Here is a 15,742-nt window from a genome sequence, read left to right on the forward strand (position 1 = left end):
TTTATTATCAAGCTGTTGTTGTTGTGGTCTTCAGTCCTGAGACTGTTTTGATGCAGCTCTCCATGCTACTCTATCCTGTGCAAGCTTCTTCATCTCCCAGTACCTACTGCAGCCTACATCCTTCTGAATCTGCTTAGTGTATTCATCTCTTGGTCTCCCTCTACGATTTTTACCCTCCACACTGCCCTCCAGTACTAAACTGGTGACCCCTTGATGCCTCAGAACATGTCCTACCAACTGATCCCTTAGCAGATGGCAGTCATAAGAGTCAAGGGGTATGAAAGGGAAGCAGTGGTTGGGATGGGAGTGAGACAGGGTTGTAGCCTCTCCCCGATGCTATTCAATCTGTATATTGAGCAAGCAATAAAGGCAACAAAGGAAAAGTTCGGAGTGGGTATTAAAACCCATGGGAAAGAAATAAAAACTTTGAGGTACGCCGATGACATTGTAATTTTGTCAGAGACATCAAAGGACTTGGATGAGCAGTTGAACGGAATGGACAGTGTCTTGAAAGGAGGGTATAAGATGAACATCAACAAAAGCAAAACGAGGATAATGGAATGTAGTCGAATTCAATCGGGTGATGCTGCGGGAATTAGATTAGGAAATGAGACACTTAAAGTAGTAAAGGAGTTTTGCTATTTGGGGAGCAAAATAACTGATGATGGTCGAAGTAGAGAGGATATAAAATGTAGACTGGCAATGGCAAGGAAAGCGTTTCTGAAGAAGAAAAATTTGTTAACATCGAGTATAAATTTAAATGTCAGGAAGTCGTTTCTGAAAGTATTTGTATGGAGTGTAGCCATGTATGGGAGTGAAACCAGGACGATAAATAGTTTAGACAAGAAGAGAATAGAAGGTTTCGAAATGTGGTGCTACAGAAGAATGCTGAAGATTAGATGGGTAGATCACATAACTAATGAGGAGGTATCAAGCTGTAATCCCAAGAATTTAACGCTGTCCACTTCTTCTATCTGCTTGTCATCGTGTGTTAGGCATATACTCATGGGATACCTCTTACATGTTGTGAACTGCATGTAGTGTATTTTTGCAATGTTTAGTGACAAAGAATTGGCTAGGAACCAGTGATTAATGTCCACAAATATTTTATTAGCCGCTCTTTCTAAGACTGCACTTGATTTGCTATGTATTGCAATGTTTGTATCATCAGTAAACGAAACAAACTTGGCATCTTGTAATGTTACTCATGAAAGGTCATTGATATACACAAGAAAAATTAAGAGCCCTAAGGTGGACCCCTGTGGGACCCCACATGTAATTAGTTCCCAGTTGGATGATGCTTGATAGCTTAATACATGTCTCTTTCATAATGACACCCTTTGTTTCCTGCCAGAGATATAAAATTTGAACCATTTTGCAGCATTTAGTGTTACGCCACAATATTCTGATTTACTTAAAAGGATATTGTGATTTACAAAGTCAAATGCCTTTGACAGATCACAAAATGTACCATTTGCCTGAAATTTTTTGCCTAAAGAATTACGTACATTTTCACTGTAAGCGTAGATAGCCTTCTCGAATATCGGGACCGTTTACAAATCTGAACAGCGACTTTGACAGTATGTTATTTGTAATAAGATGGTTATAAAGACGATTGTACATTGCCTTTTCTAAAATTTTTGAGAATGCTGGCAAAAGTGAAATTGGACAGAAATTGGACGCTATTTCTTTATCTCCCTTCTTGAGCAGTTGCTTAACTTCAGCATATTTCAACCATTCAGGAAATATTCCACTGATAAACAACTGGTCATACAGATGGCTTAATATGTTACTTAACTCAGAATACATTCTTTAATTAACTTTGTTGACATTTCATCATACCCACTAGATGTTTTTGATATTAAAGATTTTATGATGGACATTACTTCTGCTGCAGCAGTGAGGAGCAAATTCATATTATGGAAGTTACTTGAAATGTCTGGTCTGAGGTATCCCATGGCAGCGTCTACAGAACCTGACAATCCCATCTTTTCAGTAACAGTTATAAAATGTTTGTTAAAAAGTTCTGCAACACTATACACATCTGTCACCAATATATCATTTACTCTTAATGTTATTTGCCCCTCTTCACATCTGATTCTACTGGTCTCCTCCTTCACTATATCCCGCATTGTCTTTAATTTGTTATCTGATATGACACTCTTCTCCTCGTAATATATTTGCTTTGATATTCATATTACAGTCTTTAATATTTTGAAGTATTTCTTGTAATGTGCTATAGCATCAACATCAGAACTTTTTCAGATTGACAGATACAGTTTTCTTTTTGTTTTACAAGATACCTATATTCCTTGAGTAAGCCATGGCTTCTTTGTAGGCTTTGCTCTAACCTCGGTTAGTTTTGGGAGGAAACATTGTTCAAATAAGGTAAGCACTTTATTAGCAAAAGTGTATTTTTCATTCATGCCATGAGCACTGTAAACTTCTTTCCAGTGTATGTCTCTGAGGAGTGTCCTAAAAAAATCAATTTTTGGCTCATTGATTACCCTCTTGAGTTAAGATTTTATATCCTGTTCAGTATTAACGTTTAACAGAAGAAACTGCATGTCATGGTCTGAGAGGCCATTGACTATTGGTTTTGTAATATAATTTTGTTCATTGAACTTTGCTATAAAGATATTATCAATGGCTGTTTGTGAGCAATTGGCTACCCTAGCTGGGAACTTTACATTGGGAATTAAGTTGAATGATAGTGTTACTAACTCAAATAAGTTCTTATAGGTAGAATCTTTAAGGAAATCTACATTGAAGTCACTAGCAACCACTATTTCTATGTTTTGGTATTTAAATGGGACAGTGCAGCTTCAAGGTGGTTTATGAACAGATTAAAGTTACCTGCAGGTACTCAATATGCACTTAATATTATGAAGGATTTTTTTATGAAATTCTACTTCTGTTGCACGTACTTCCATATGCTGTTCTAGGCAAAATTTATGAATGTTTATGTTCTTAAATTTATGACAGTTACCGATGAATGTGGCAACTCTTCCTTTCTCCATTTCTGCTCTACAAAAGTTAGATGATAACCTAAATCTTGTAACACTTAAAAGTTCTATACCAGTGGTCACATGATGTTCAGAGAGGCAGATTATGTCAGCTGGGTTTGAGGACTCTAATTTATCTCTGCAGATAATTAATTTATTAATTTCATTTCTCAGTCCTCGAATCTTTTAATGCAATAAAGACAGCTGACATTACACATTGACTGAGTTAAAACTGGGTAGAGTTGAAATTTCTGCTGATCGTTGAAAATTCTTAACCAACAGCTAGCTGTTTATGCTGATTAATAAGCTATAAGGTCTACAACTTTGCTTCCGCCATTTTGCAATAGATTGCAGTAGTGCAAAGTAGTGGTGCAAGTCGTTCGTCATAAGTGTCATAAGTAAGCTTAGGCATTTGAGAACAAAACTCCATCAAAATATCAGTCGATTTTTAATTGCATCATAAAGTTATTCTCGACTGAATACGTCAACTTATGAGCCCAGTTCTCGTCATCTGCGGGAGGTTTTAATTTTCTGCTTTGATAGGAAGAAATCTGCGGCTGAGGCTCATAAAAAGCTGGGTAAGACCTATGATGAGCTGCCTGTTAGTGACAGAACTTCGCAAAAAATGGTTTCCGTGCTTCAAGAATGGTAATTTTGACGTTGAAGACCGGCATGTTTGTGAAAGAGAGGAAGCTTTCGATGCTACTGCAACCCATGGGGACAATCACGGGAGATCATTATCGAAAGCAGTTGATGTGTTTGAGCCAAGCACTGAAAGACAAATGGCCACACTACAGCGATAGACATGAAAAAAAGATTTTGCATCGTGACAGTGCACGATCCCATTAAAAAATCCCGTCAAAACATACTTGAAACGTTGAACAGGGAAGTTATACCCCACCCGCTGTATTCTCCAGATACTCCTCCCTCTGACTGCCACCTTTCTCAATCTATGACATACGACCCAGCTGACTAACACTTGCGGTCATATGAACAAGTGCAAAATTGGATTGATTCATGGTTCCCCTCAAACGATGCCCAGATGCCTAGTTTAGACAATCGCCAATACTTTGAATCGTAAATTTTTTGTAAGTTTTTCACAATAAAGTCTCGAACTTTAAGAAATGGCAGATGCAAAGTTGTAGACATTGTAGAATTATTATTATTATTATTATTACTTTAACTAAAGGTTTGTCTCAATCCTAACCTCTCTTAAAACTTGGTTTCTTTCTGTCCTCCCTACCCTAAAAAGGGGGTCTTTTCCGATGATCTTGGAAGACTTTTAACTGAAACTAGCTACTTACACTTCTAAAGGAATCATAGTTGCCCCTTCATGCAAACGCTTCATTACTGTAGTGTTTAACCATTAGGAGTATGCGGCAGAGGGTCATAGCTCAAGGACATCTTGACATACAAACTGGTTTCTAATGGCCTCATTCCTTCAGTCCTGACTGAGATGGAGAAAATCCTTAATACCAGGTTCCTCACCAGGACTCACTACTTTCTCCATAGAACTCCTTACCCCTTGTGAGCATGCATCCCAGTCTTCTACCTACTTCCTAAAATACACAAAAACAAGTATCTTGCCCATCCCATAGGAGCTGGCTTCAAAGGCCACCACCGAACGTATCACAGTCCTGCTACTTCCAGCCCTTCATATAGTCGCCCAATATACATAAAAAACACCAACGTCTCAAATCAGTTCCCACTTCTCTCCCTCCCGGAACCATCCTTGTCACTATTAGTCCAAATTTGCTGTACAGAAACATCAAACACACATACAGTCCCTTAGCCTGAGAGATATCTCACTCCCAGCAGCCATCTGAAAGTCTCCCTAAATCCTCATGTATTGTCACCCTGTTGAACCTCGCCTTTGAGGGCCAGACCTACAAACAAATCTGGAGTGGGGGGGGGGGCTACTAAGGGAACCAGGATGGTTCCACCTTAGGCCAACATTTATGTGGGCGACATGCAAGAAGCATTCCTCAAGACTCAACAACTTGGCCTCTGGCTTGGTACAGATTTATCAACAACATCTTTGTGGTCTGGACTAATGATGAAGAATACGCTTCAAGCAATAGCTTAACTCTCTTTCCCAACTCAAATTCACTTGGTACTTATCCAAATAATAGTAAACTTCATTGTATTGACCACCTCCACCTTACTGAAGCCCACATCCAACCCATATAAAACCAACAAGTAAGCAACAATACCTGTCCTGTGATAGCTGTCACAGCTTCCATGTTAGATACACCACAAGAAACACACCTGTTCTAGTGCTGAATCTCTTAGCACCTTTGCCAACAACAGGCTTTCATCTTCAACAACTACTGCACAGACTTTATTCTCAAATGAATCTCCCATGCAATGTCTTCCTCTCACTGCTTCACTAATACAGCTCCCACTGCCAAAAAACTCAGAAGCATTCCCATGTCCCAGTACCACCCAGGCTGTGAATACCTCAGCACAGTACTCTGCCAGACATATGTCTTTCTCATGTCAAGCCCTCACCCTAGAATGGGGTAACTTCTTCCTGATATCCTCCCCACACCACCACAGTGGTCTTCTGTTACCTTCCATTGCTGGGGCATCCTTGTGAAATTGTATGACATCCCCAAACCATAATCCTTACCTCAAGGTTTTCATTTAGCCTCACTGAGGTGGTTTCCTCTCCCTACTTCAGAAATCCACTTTCTGTTCTTTCTGTATTTCTTGTGCCCAGTACTCTCATAGAAACAGTTCTTGAAACTCGTGCACATCTGCATACATTTCCATGACACCATGTCCTCATTTGGCAGTGTATCTCATTGTGTGACTAATAATAGAAGTAGTCTGTTTCCTTTGCCTCAATGAATTAGGCAAACTATTGTATGAGGGGTGTTCAGTAAGTAATGATACACTTTAAAAAAAGGGAAGGTTGGTTTTCTTTCCAGCTGGCATGAATTTGCTTTTATAGAGAATTCCAGTGCACCATGTTATTCCCCACTCTCTTAGCTACAAAACCCTAATTTTCAATATAATCTCCATTCAGTGTAGTGGCCTTAGGTCATCTTACTGGGAGGGTCTGTATGCCCACATGGTACCACTCTACTGATCGATACCAGAGCCAATGTATTGCTGCATCAATAACCTCCTCATCATCCAGGTACCACTTTCCACAGAGTGCATCCTTCATTGGACCAAACAGATAGAAGGTATGAAATCCAGGGTGTGGGAAGAAAAGTCCAATGAAATCTTGTGGGCTGCTCTCAGCTGTGCAGATTTGTGAGAGACCTTGTGTTGTCATGGAGGAGAAGGAGAAGGTTGTTTGCATTTTTGCACAGGAGAGTCACAGCTGTATGCTACCAGCCATCACATGTGGGGTTTGGACATGTTTGCATGCCCTCCTTGCGATGATAACAGATGGCAAACCCAATGACTCACCATGCGTTTGTTCACTGCTAGGTCTCTGTAGTCATGCTGCAACACCTCTGAATATCTGTGATGCTCTGGTTTTCCGCCAAAAGAAACTCAATGGCAGATCTCTGCTTGGAACACATTTCTGTTACAAACATCATTTTGAATTCTATGCTTAGAGGCATCATATATCAGAACATCATGAAACTATAGGGACTGAATGGGAATAAATGGTAATATTCCATAGTGTCCCACAACAAATTCTGGATTTTTTCAACTCAAATTGGCTGAGGAAAAAAAGTGTTGCATTTTTTATTGAATGCCCCTCATAAGTGATGTCCCAGAAAATCTCACAAAAAAATCTGAGCACTAACAGGGGAATAATTGTAATTATACAGCCATTAGCATCTTAAATACTATTGTCAAGACAACACCAACATGAAGTGCTAGCATGTTGGAGACTTACCGTATTTTACAAACTACAGACTATAAGACACACCTTAACTTTAAAACAGTTTTTTAAGTAATATTTTTACTATTTTTATTATTAGATTGCAAAGCCAGATTTAAAAAAAAAAAAATCCTTACGTTATAAAACCGAATTGACCTTTAAAATCCTTGAAAATCAACATCTGAACTCTTGCTTTAGCCATTGACACATTTTTTTGATTGTAGGTCATTTTAAAGCTCCCTTTGGCATGAATTCATGTTGGGGTTCATCCACCATCCATTGGTTCCATTGCTCTATCATATACATTTTAAATGGTTTATTTATCGAGACATCAAGAGGTTGTAATTGTGAAGTAAGTCCTCTTGGAATAACAGCAAGCTGTGTGTTTTCTTGTCACAATTTCTTTGCCACAGAATTTTTTCAAATGACTACTAAACTGATCTATCACAAGAAGAGAACTCTTCTTCAGTGAAACGTCTTTCCTTCTTTCACACAGTCTGTTAATCCAAAATTTCATACCAGTCTCATCCATCCAGCCCTTGTTATGTACGTGAACCCACCATCTGGCAGTATTTCAGAAGATTTTGGCATTGTTTTGTATTTGAAAATGTTGATTGGATTAAATTTAGTACCATCAGCACAACATGAAAGGACAACAGTGTAGTGCATTTTTTTACATCCACTTGTTTTCATAGCTACAGTTTTAGCAACTTTCTTGGCAGCAGTTCTGTTACTCAGCACATCAAATGTCAGAGAAGTTTCATCCACATTCGCTGTTTGGCTTAGTTCCACTATGATTTTCTTTTGCTATTGAATAATATCTTTTCACAAAATCCAAAGAAATTCTGGTTGTATGTAAAGGCCGTTAGTGGCACCAAAGTTAGTTTCCAGTCCCTGGCGAATGTGAGGCAGGAACTGAAATTGAGGGTAGCAAAGCAAAAACGGAAATGCTTAATTTCGTTTTCAAATGTTCCTTTACAAAGGAAAACCCCGGACAATTGCCCCAATTTAATCCTCATCCCACTGAAAAGATGACTGAAATAAGTATGAGTGTCAGTAGTGTTGAGAAACAGCCAATATGGTTAAAATTGAACAATGCTCCATGGTCCGATGGAATCCCTGTCAGATTCTATATTGAATTTGTGGCTGAGTTAGCCACTCTTCTCACTATAATATGTAATAGATCTCTCGAACAAAAAACGGTGCCCATTACTTGGAAAAAGGCACAGGTCACAACCCATACAAGAAGGGTAGTATAAGTGATCCACAAAACTACTGTCCAATATCCTTGACATTTATTTGTAGTAGAATCTTAGAACATATTCGGGACTCAAACATAATGAGGTATCTTGAACAGAATGACCTCCTCAATGCCAACCAGCATGAATTTCAATAACGTCGATCATGTGAAACCCAACTCGCCCTTTGCTCACATGACACACTAAAGCTTTAGATCAAGGCAGTCAGGTAGGTGCAATGTTTCGTCATTTCCAAAAAGCATTTGACTCAGTACTGCACCTATTCTTATTGTTAAAAGTATAATCATATGGGGTATTAAGTGAAATTTGTGACTGGATTGAGGACTTTTTGGTAGAAAGGACACGGCATGTTATCTTGGATGGAGAGTCACCATCAGATGTAGAAGTAACTTTGGGTGTGCCCCAGGGGAATGTGTGTGGACCCTTGAGTTTATGTTGTATATTAATGACCTTGCAGACATTATTAATAGTAAAATTGGGCTTTTTACAGATGATACAATTATCTGTAATGAAGTACCATCTGAGAGAAGCTGCATAAATATTCAGTCAGATCTTGGTAAGATTTCAACATGGTGCAGAGATTGGCAACTTGCTCTAAGTGTTCAAAAGTGTAAAATTTTGCACTTCACAAAATGAGGAAAATAGTATCCTATGACTTTAATATCAATGAGGCACTGTTGAAATCAGCCAATTCATACAAATAGCTGGGTGTAACACTCTGCAGGGATATGAAATGGAATGATCACACAGGTTCAGTCGTGGGTAAAGCAGTTGGTAGACTTTGGTTTATTGGTATAATACTGGGGAAGTGCAGTAGGTCTACAAAAGAGATTGCTCACAAATCAATCGTGCAACCCATCCTAGAATATTGCTCAAGTTTGTGAAACCCATACCAAATAGGATTAACAGGGGATATTGAACATATACAGAGAAAGGCAGCACGAATGGTCATAGGTTTGTTTAATCCGTTGGAGAGTGTCACAGAGATCTCAAGTTACTGAAATGGCAGATTCTTGAAGACAGACAAAAAACTTCAACAAGAAAGTCTATTAACAAAGTTTCAAGAACCAGCAAGGGATATACTACAACCCCAAAATACTGCTCACACTGGGATCGTGAGGATAAAATTAGAATAATTACTGAATGCACATAGGCATTCAAACAATTATTCTTCCCACACTCCATATGTGAATGGGGCAAGAAGAAACCCAAATAACTGGTACAATGGGATGCACCCTCTGCTACGCACCTCAAGGTGGCTTGGAGAGTACAGGTGCACAGGTAGATGTAGAAGATGGAGATGGGAAGATAATATTTTCTCTTCTTATTCTTAAGGATATTTGTGAGATATTTTGATTTTGGTTCACATGCTAAGTCCATGACACTCCATAAACCTGGAGCACCAACCAACTCCACCCTTAAAGTCTGTTAAGTTCCACTGTAATGCTAGCTTGCTAGTGTGTATTTGAATCATTTTTCTATTAATTCCAGTGACATTTTGAGTGTCCTTGAATCCATTTCAGTACAACATCTTCTAGTTTTGGCCATTTTGCATTCAGCAGACCTCTATTTGCACATTCAGTCTTCTCCTCTTCCACATTTTTGTTCCCCCCTCCTCCTTTGTCAGTCACAAATGCCAATAAATCTTTGTCCATAAAACTCTTTATGCGCTATTTTGTGTTTTCCCCCTGTTTAGGAAAGTAGATGGTCCTATTCTTGAAGCAAGGATGTATCCTTGCAGAAAAGCTATAAATATAAGAATTCAGTGGAATTATCAGTGTTCTATAAGCTCGGAGACCAGGAACTGAAACTGTATCTGGTATGTCAACCAGAGACCTCGCCGTAAATGCTTCTCCAATGAGAAGTGCCATAAAGTTGGCCATATTGGCTCCCAATGCTTTGGTTTCTGCGCAGCTTTCTGTCCATAATTCCAGCTGTCAGTAATGCAAAAAAGCACTTAGATACATAGAATTACCCAATAAAAATTTACTATTGCATTATCCTACATTTTCTTAATTTCTATAGGTATGCAGTGAATAGCTTGAAGATCGAATGGAGTTAGGACAAAAACGCAGTGTCATGCTGCAACATACAATTTCTCTCTCTCTCTCTCTCTCTCTCTCTCTCTCTCTCTCTCTCTGTGTGTGTGTGTGTGTGGGGGGGGGGGGGGGTTCCGGAAAATAATTACGAAAATTTGAACAGTCCATTTCCTCACTTCTTCGTTGCCTCAGTCTTTTTGCCGCATCATTTCATACATGACTGGAAATTCTTTCTTTCTGCCATTTCACAGGCTCTATATCTTTTCTTCTCAATATACACAAACCTTCAGTTGTAAGCTGAATATCCTCCATTCTCCCTCAATTTTAAACAAATTTTTCATTTTCCTTAGCAAAGTTTCATTCTAGTGACTTCTGCTTAACTTCATCTATCAAAAATACATTTATTTTTGTGTACACTAATGCAGATTCCAACACTGCCAGCACACACATTTATTAAACGTATATTTGCAGCAAAATGTACTGTTTGGCGTATTGCTCATATTGCTTCTTAATTGTATCTTCTTACATCTTGAGTCTCATTGACAAAATGCTTCATTTTGTGACAATAAAGTCTCACAGAATATCTCATTGTTTCCTTTCTTTCTTTCTTGTCACCCACCTCATCACATTATTGTAGCTATACTTTTTTCTTTTTAAATGTTTTTACAAGGGGAAGTCAAACTAAAACTAGCCAGATCAGAAAAGTAAACTGTTTATTATTTCTAAGGTAGTCCCTATAACTGTTAATACATTTATCCCTTGTGAGACAAGACAGTCAGTGCCTTCATGGAAAAAAGGTTTGCAGTTCTTACAGAACCAGGACAGTGGCCAGGCGTGCACCTTATTGCCGAAAGCAAATTGACGGCCATGAATTGCTTTCCTCAGGACTCCAAAAATATGTAAATCACAGGGGCAGATGTTGGGACTTTGTGGAGCAAAACTTTTGCAATGTAGTCTAAACAGCAAGCACACCAAAAAAGTCGTGATGACCTTTTTCTTCGTCTGCAAGGGCCCCACTGCTCATTGACCTTTAGGAACACGGTGCCACAACTAATTCACAGTGTTACATCGACACTTTGCAAAAATTGAAGCATGCTATCAGCAGCAAATTCTAAGTAATGTTGACGGAGAGCATCTTTCTGTTGCAGGATAATGATTGCTTGCATGTTGCCAAAGATGTTTCAATTACACTGCAGATGTTTCGCTTCAAAATCCGTACATATTCTCCTTACAGTCCTGACCTTTCCCATGTTTTTTCCATATTTTTTGAGCCCTGGAAAAAAAAAGAAAATAATGCCCATTGATTTGCTTCGGATGCAGCGGGTGCATGCCTGGGAAGGTATTGACCAGCTTGTCTCACAATTAAATAAATACATTAACCGTTATGGTGATCACTTTTGAAATAAAAAACAGTTTACTTACTTCCTTTAAACGCGCAAGTCAAAAGTTTCCAATCTTCTATAGAAACTGGCCGGATCACAGTTGAGTAGCCAATCTGAAACAATACGAACTTCTGCAATGACACTATGCTATTCTGTGACAGAATATGCATGTTTTGTTAGGTATAATTAGCATGTGCCAAACAAGAGGACGTAGCTCTCAATGACTCCTGCAGAATCATAACAGGCTGCTTGAAAACCGCTCAAGTCGAATGACTTTACCACCTTGTAGTAAAAGCACCACCTCCTATTCAGAGAGAAATAGCTGTGAATAAGGAAAGGAAGACAGTGGAGTAGGAAAGTACCCACCCTCTGTAAGAGCACAAACTGCACCCACAGCAATTGAATTCAAGGAGGAGTTTCCATAGAACATGGCACTTAGGATAACTACTAAAAAGCTAGGTTACAATTATGGAGGGCTACAGTCTACCTTCCCTCCGACTGGAAAAGGATTCCTGAAATGTTACCTCCTGGCTGTGATCGGGAATGGATGACTTGGAAATCCCTGAATAGACTGAGGTCTGGAGTTGGCAAATAAAAGGTTTCTTGGCAAGGTGGAATTAACACTGGTCAAAATTGTATTCAGTGTGACTGTGGAGAAGACCAGACTGTTCAACATGTCAGCCTCTTGCACAGAAGATGAACTTCATCAAGGAACAGAAAATGCATTGGAAGTGGCTATGTTTTGGAAAAAAGTGATATAGTCATAACTGTGTATAATTTATACAGGGTGTTACAAAAAGGTACAGCCAAACTTCCAGGAAACATTCCTCACACACAAAGAAAGAAAATATGTTATGTGGACATGTGTCCAGAAACGCTTACTTTCTATGTTGGAGCTCATTTTATTACTTCTCTTCAAATCACATTAATCATGCAATGGAAACACACAGCAACAGAACGTACCAGCGTGACTTCAAACACTTTGTTACAGGAAATGTTCAAAATGTCCTCCGTTAGCGAGGATACATGCAGTCACCATCTGTCGCATGGAATCCCTGATGCGCTGATGCAGCCCTGGAGAATGGCGTATTGTATCACAGCCGTCCACAATACGAGCACGAAGAGTCTCTCCATTTGGTACCGGGGTTGCGTAGACAAGAGCTTTCAAATGCCCCCATAAATGAAAGTCAAGAGGGTTGAAGTCAGGAGAGCGTGGAGGCCATGGAATTGGTCCGCCTCTACCAATCCATCGGTCACCGAATCTGTTGCTGAGAAGTGTATGAACACTTCGACTGAAATGTGCAGGAGCTCCATTGTGCATGAACCACATGTTGTGTCGTACTTGTAAAGGCACATGTTCTAGCAGCACAAGTAGAGTATCCCGTATGAAATCATGGCGGTGAATCGAGGAAGCATAGTACATACTGACGAAACTAAAATGAGCTCTAATATGGAAATTAAGCATTTCCGGACACATGTCCACACAACATATTTTCTTTATTTGTGTGTGAGGAATGTTTCCTGAAAGTTTGGCCGTACCTTTTTGTAACACCCTGTATATGTTTTTGAGTCAAGAAATAATAATTTAACTGCCCCTTGTAGACCAACAGCTGAAAATATGGTGGTTGTGTGATGCTGCATGTTCTTTGTTGGGCGCATAAAGTCCAGTCTTTTTTCACACGATTTCGTATTTGCAATGTATACTCTACATGCTTTTACAAGTGTGTGTGTCATCTTACTGTTGTAAACCTTACATCTTAACTCTTTGTACAAGCCTTCACCTGCCTTTTTTTTATTTCTGCCTAATTCTAACTGCTGTATGTGTGTCCCTTTTTTATCTGTCAATATTTTTATTCTTTAGTAAGTGTAATTGATTGGTAGCTTTCTCGTGGATCATCACGGTGAAAGTGACAGTAATTTCGGTAATTGTTTCTGTTCAAAGAAAATTATGCCATTACTGCATCAAATATTCCCACATTTTATCCATTTTGTTTCTGTATTGTCAGCAACCACTTTGTTTTGTCATTAAATTTAGGTTTTGCATATGCCACATAAAATTGTGTTTTTGTGGGGTCTAGCTTTTCTGTGTACTACACAACACTTGTAATATATGACAACCAGTGCAAATGCACATTAACAACAATAACAACAAATACACATTATATTTTTGTAAAGAAAAAGAAAGTAAGTTTTCTTTGTTTCATAATATTTACTGCTGACAACACACTTAAATGCCCTTTTGACTCTTTACCTTCAGGCTTGAAATCCGACAACAGCAGGACACCACCAGAAATTGGAACATGTGACAAACACTTGCTGCAACCTGTTATGTATACCTCAGTACATCACAACATAGAACAGTTCTGTGTAGGAGCGATCCACAATATTGTCAGTGACAAAAATAATTGCAATAATAAAGCAAGTAAATAACTTTGTAATGAGACATGGGAAACAAGCTATTTTTTATAGCAAAATACCTGGTAAACAACCAAACCCTGTCTTTAAAATGTGTCAATAGAATCCAAACTTGCCTTTTAGTCCGTTGTTCAACAATTTTTGCTGCTGTTGTGGTGTACCTTCTGAGAGTACCACTAAACTATTTTTTCAGAACCTAGGTTACTGTTATTATTCAGTAACACTTACAAAACAGAGGAACATAAAATGATGTTTCATCTTTCATCACAATACTGTTCACCTTCATTTATGGCATTCAAATGAATGTTTCTTATATTGAATCTCTTCTTTTTGCAGGGTTCTTCTGTGGAAGATGATGACACTGAATGGGAGAAATTCCAGGCTCGATTGCATAAACGAGAAAAAGTTTTGGAGGGTAGAAGTAAGCAGTCTCATAGTGTGCACTGCCCATTTTTCCCAGAGGTGAGTTCATTTGAAATTAAGGCTGCAGAATAATTTTTAATTTGATAAATAAATGTTTAAGATGTAAGTATTCAGAAACAGCATCTGCATAGTAATTTTATTTTCTATGTGCAGCATTAATTACACGACATGCATTACAGTTTGTTTGACCTAAAAGTGACTGAATGAAAAATAATAAATATAAAGCAAAAACTAATTTTAGTTTATTTGTTCTGTTTGTTTGTCATGTAAAAATTTTCACTTAAAAACTAGAATGGCAAAAGAACAAATGCCGTGCAACTGCAAAAAGGATTGTAGTGCATTAAAAGGAATGTGATAGGAAGTGGGAGGTCTCAGATAGTAGTTGTAACACTGTAAATGTGAATTCATTGCTGCGTGAGGGATGCAGTGACATATGCGCATACTATCAAAAGGCTGCACGTGCTACAGTGCTGTGTCATAGGCAGAGTGTGCCTAATATCACTGTCCTAGCCTGCCTTGACCCCCAGTCTATTTAAGGTTAACCAAGCTATGCTCAGACCCAATTCTCCATGTGTATTGCTACAGCTCTTTGTGTTCGTAATTGGTTCCTGTTGAATGTTACCTAAATATTCCATGGAATAAAGTTGTGTTCAGTCTGCTGATCATGTTGTGCTTGTAAGTAATTGCAACATGGTTGGTAATCAGTGTGACCCTGTTGTCTGCACAAAGTTCTACTCTGGTTGGTCCTCCTTTTATTCACACAATGACTGGTGGTGTTACAGAGGACATTTTACATTGATTGGCTGAACAGCAATAAACATTTGTTGCAGCATTGCACCACCAATCACAGGCACTGGACAATCAAGCTCAAGCACTTCAACCATTTGCTTCTGTTTTGTCTAGTCGGCATGCTCCTCAGTCTGTGTCACCTATTGTTTCGCCTTCCACAGCCCATGTGGTTTATCTACCTCCCTTTTCTTCATACAGTGAGTCCATTGAGAAATGGGATGCATACAAGAAAAGTCTGTGACAACAATTTCAAGCTTTTGGTATTACTGATGCTATTTTATGTTGTATCTTGTTTTTTCCATCGATATTGCCAAGAATGTATCAAGTCCTATGTCAGCTCATCCCTTTGCAGGATCCATTCTCTTTAACATTTGACCAAATGTGTGAACTTCTTTCAAAATACTTCAGTAAGTGCACACATGTTATTTCATCCTGGGTTGGGTTTTACTGCTGTGGGAGGCAACCACATCAATCCAATCGAGCATGGGCGGCTGAACTCCATGGGTTAAGTAGTTGTCATTTTGCATCCGATGTGCCTAAAGTGCCATATGCTGATCAGATGTTGAGAGATGCTGTCATTTGT

At 38.8% G+C, this 15,742-nt stretch overlaps 1 protein-coding gene across 1 annotated transcript in view; it reads left to right on the forward strand.

The window, feature by feature from the left end:
• Positions 1 to 15,742, forward strand: part of LOC126203768 (translocation protein SEC63 homolog) — a 190,379-nt gene that overhangs the window by 152,969 nt on the left and 21,668 nt on the right. Inside the window, exon 14 of the mRNA XM_049938137.1 lies at positions 14,284 to 14,409. Within this exon, the coding sequence (XP_049794094.1) occupies positions 14,284 to 14,409 (126 nt within the window). The remainder of the gene's footprint in view (positions 1 to 14,283; positions 14,410 to 15,742) is intronic.

This window comes from Schistocerca nitens, chromosome 9, assembly GCF_023898315.1.
Source record: "Schistocerca nitens isolate TAMUIC-IGC-003100 chromosome 9, iqSchNite1.1, whole genome shotgun sequence".
Taxonomy (NCBI): domain Eukaryota; kingdom Metazoa; phylum Arthropoda; class Insecta; order Orthoptera; family Acrididae; genus Schistocerca; species Schistocerca nitens.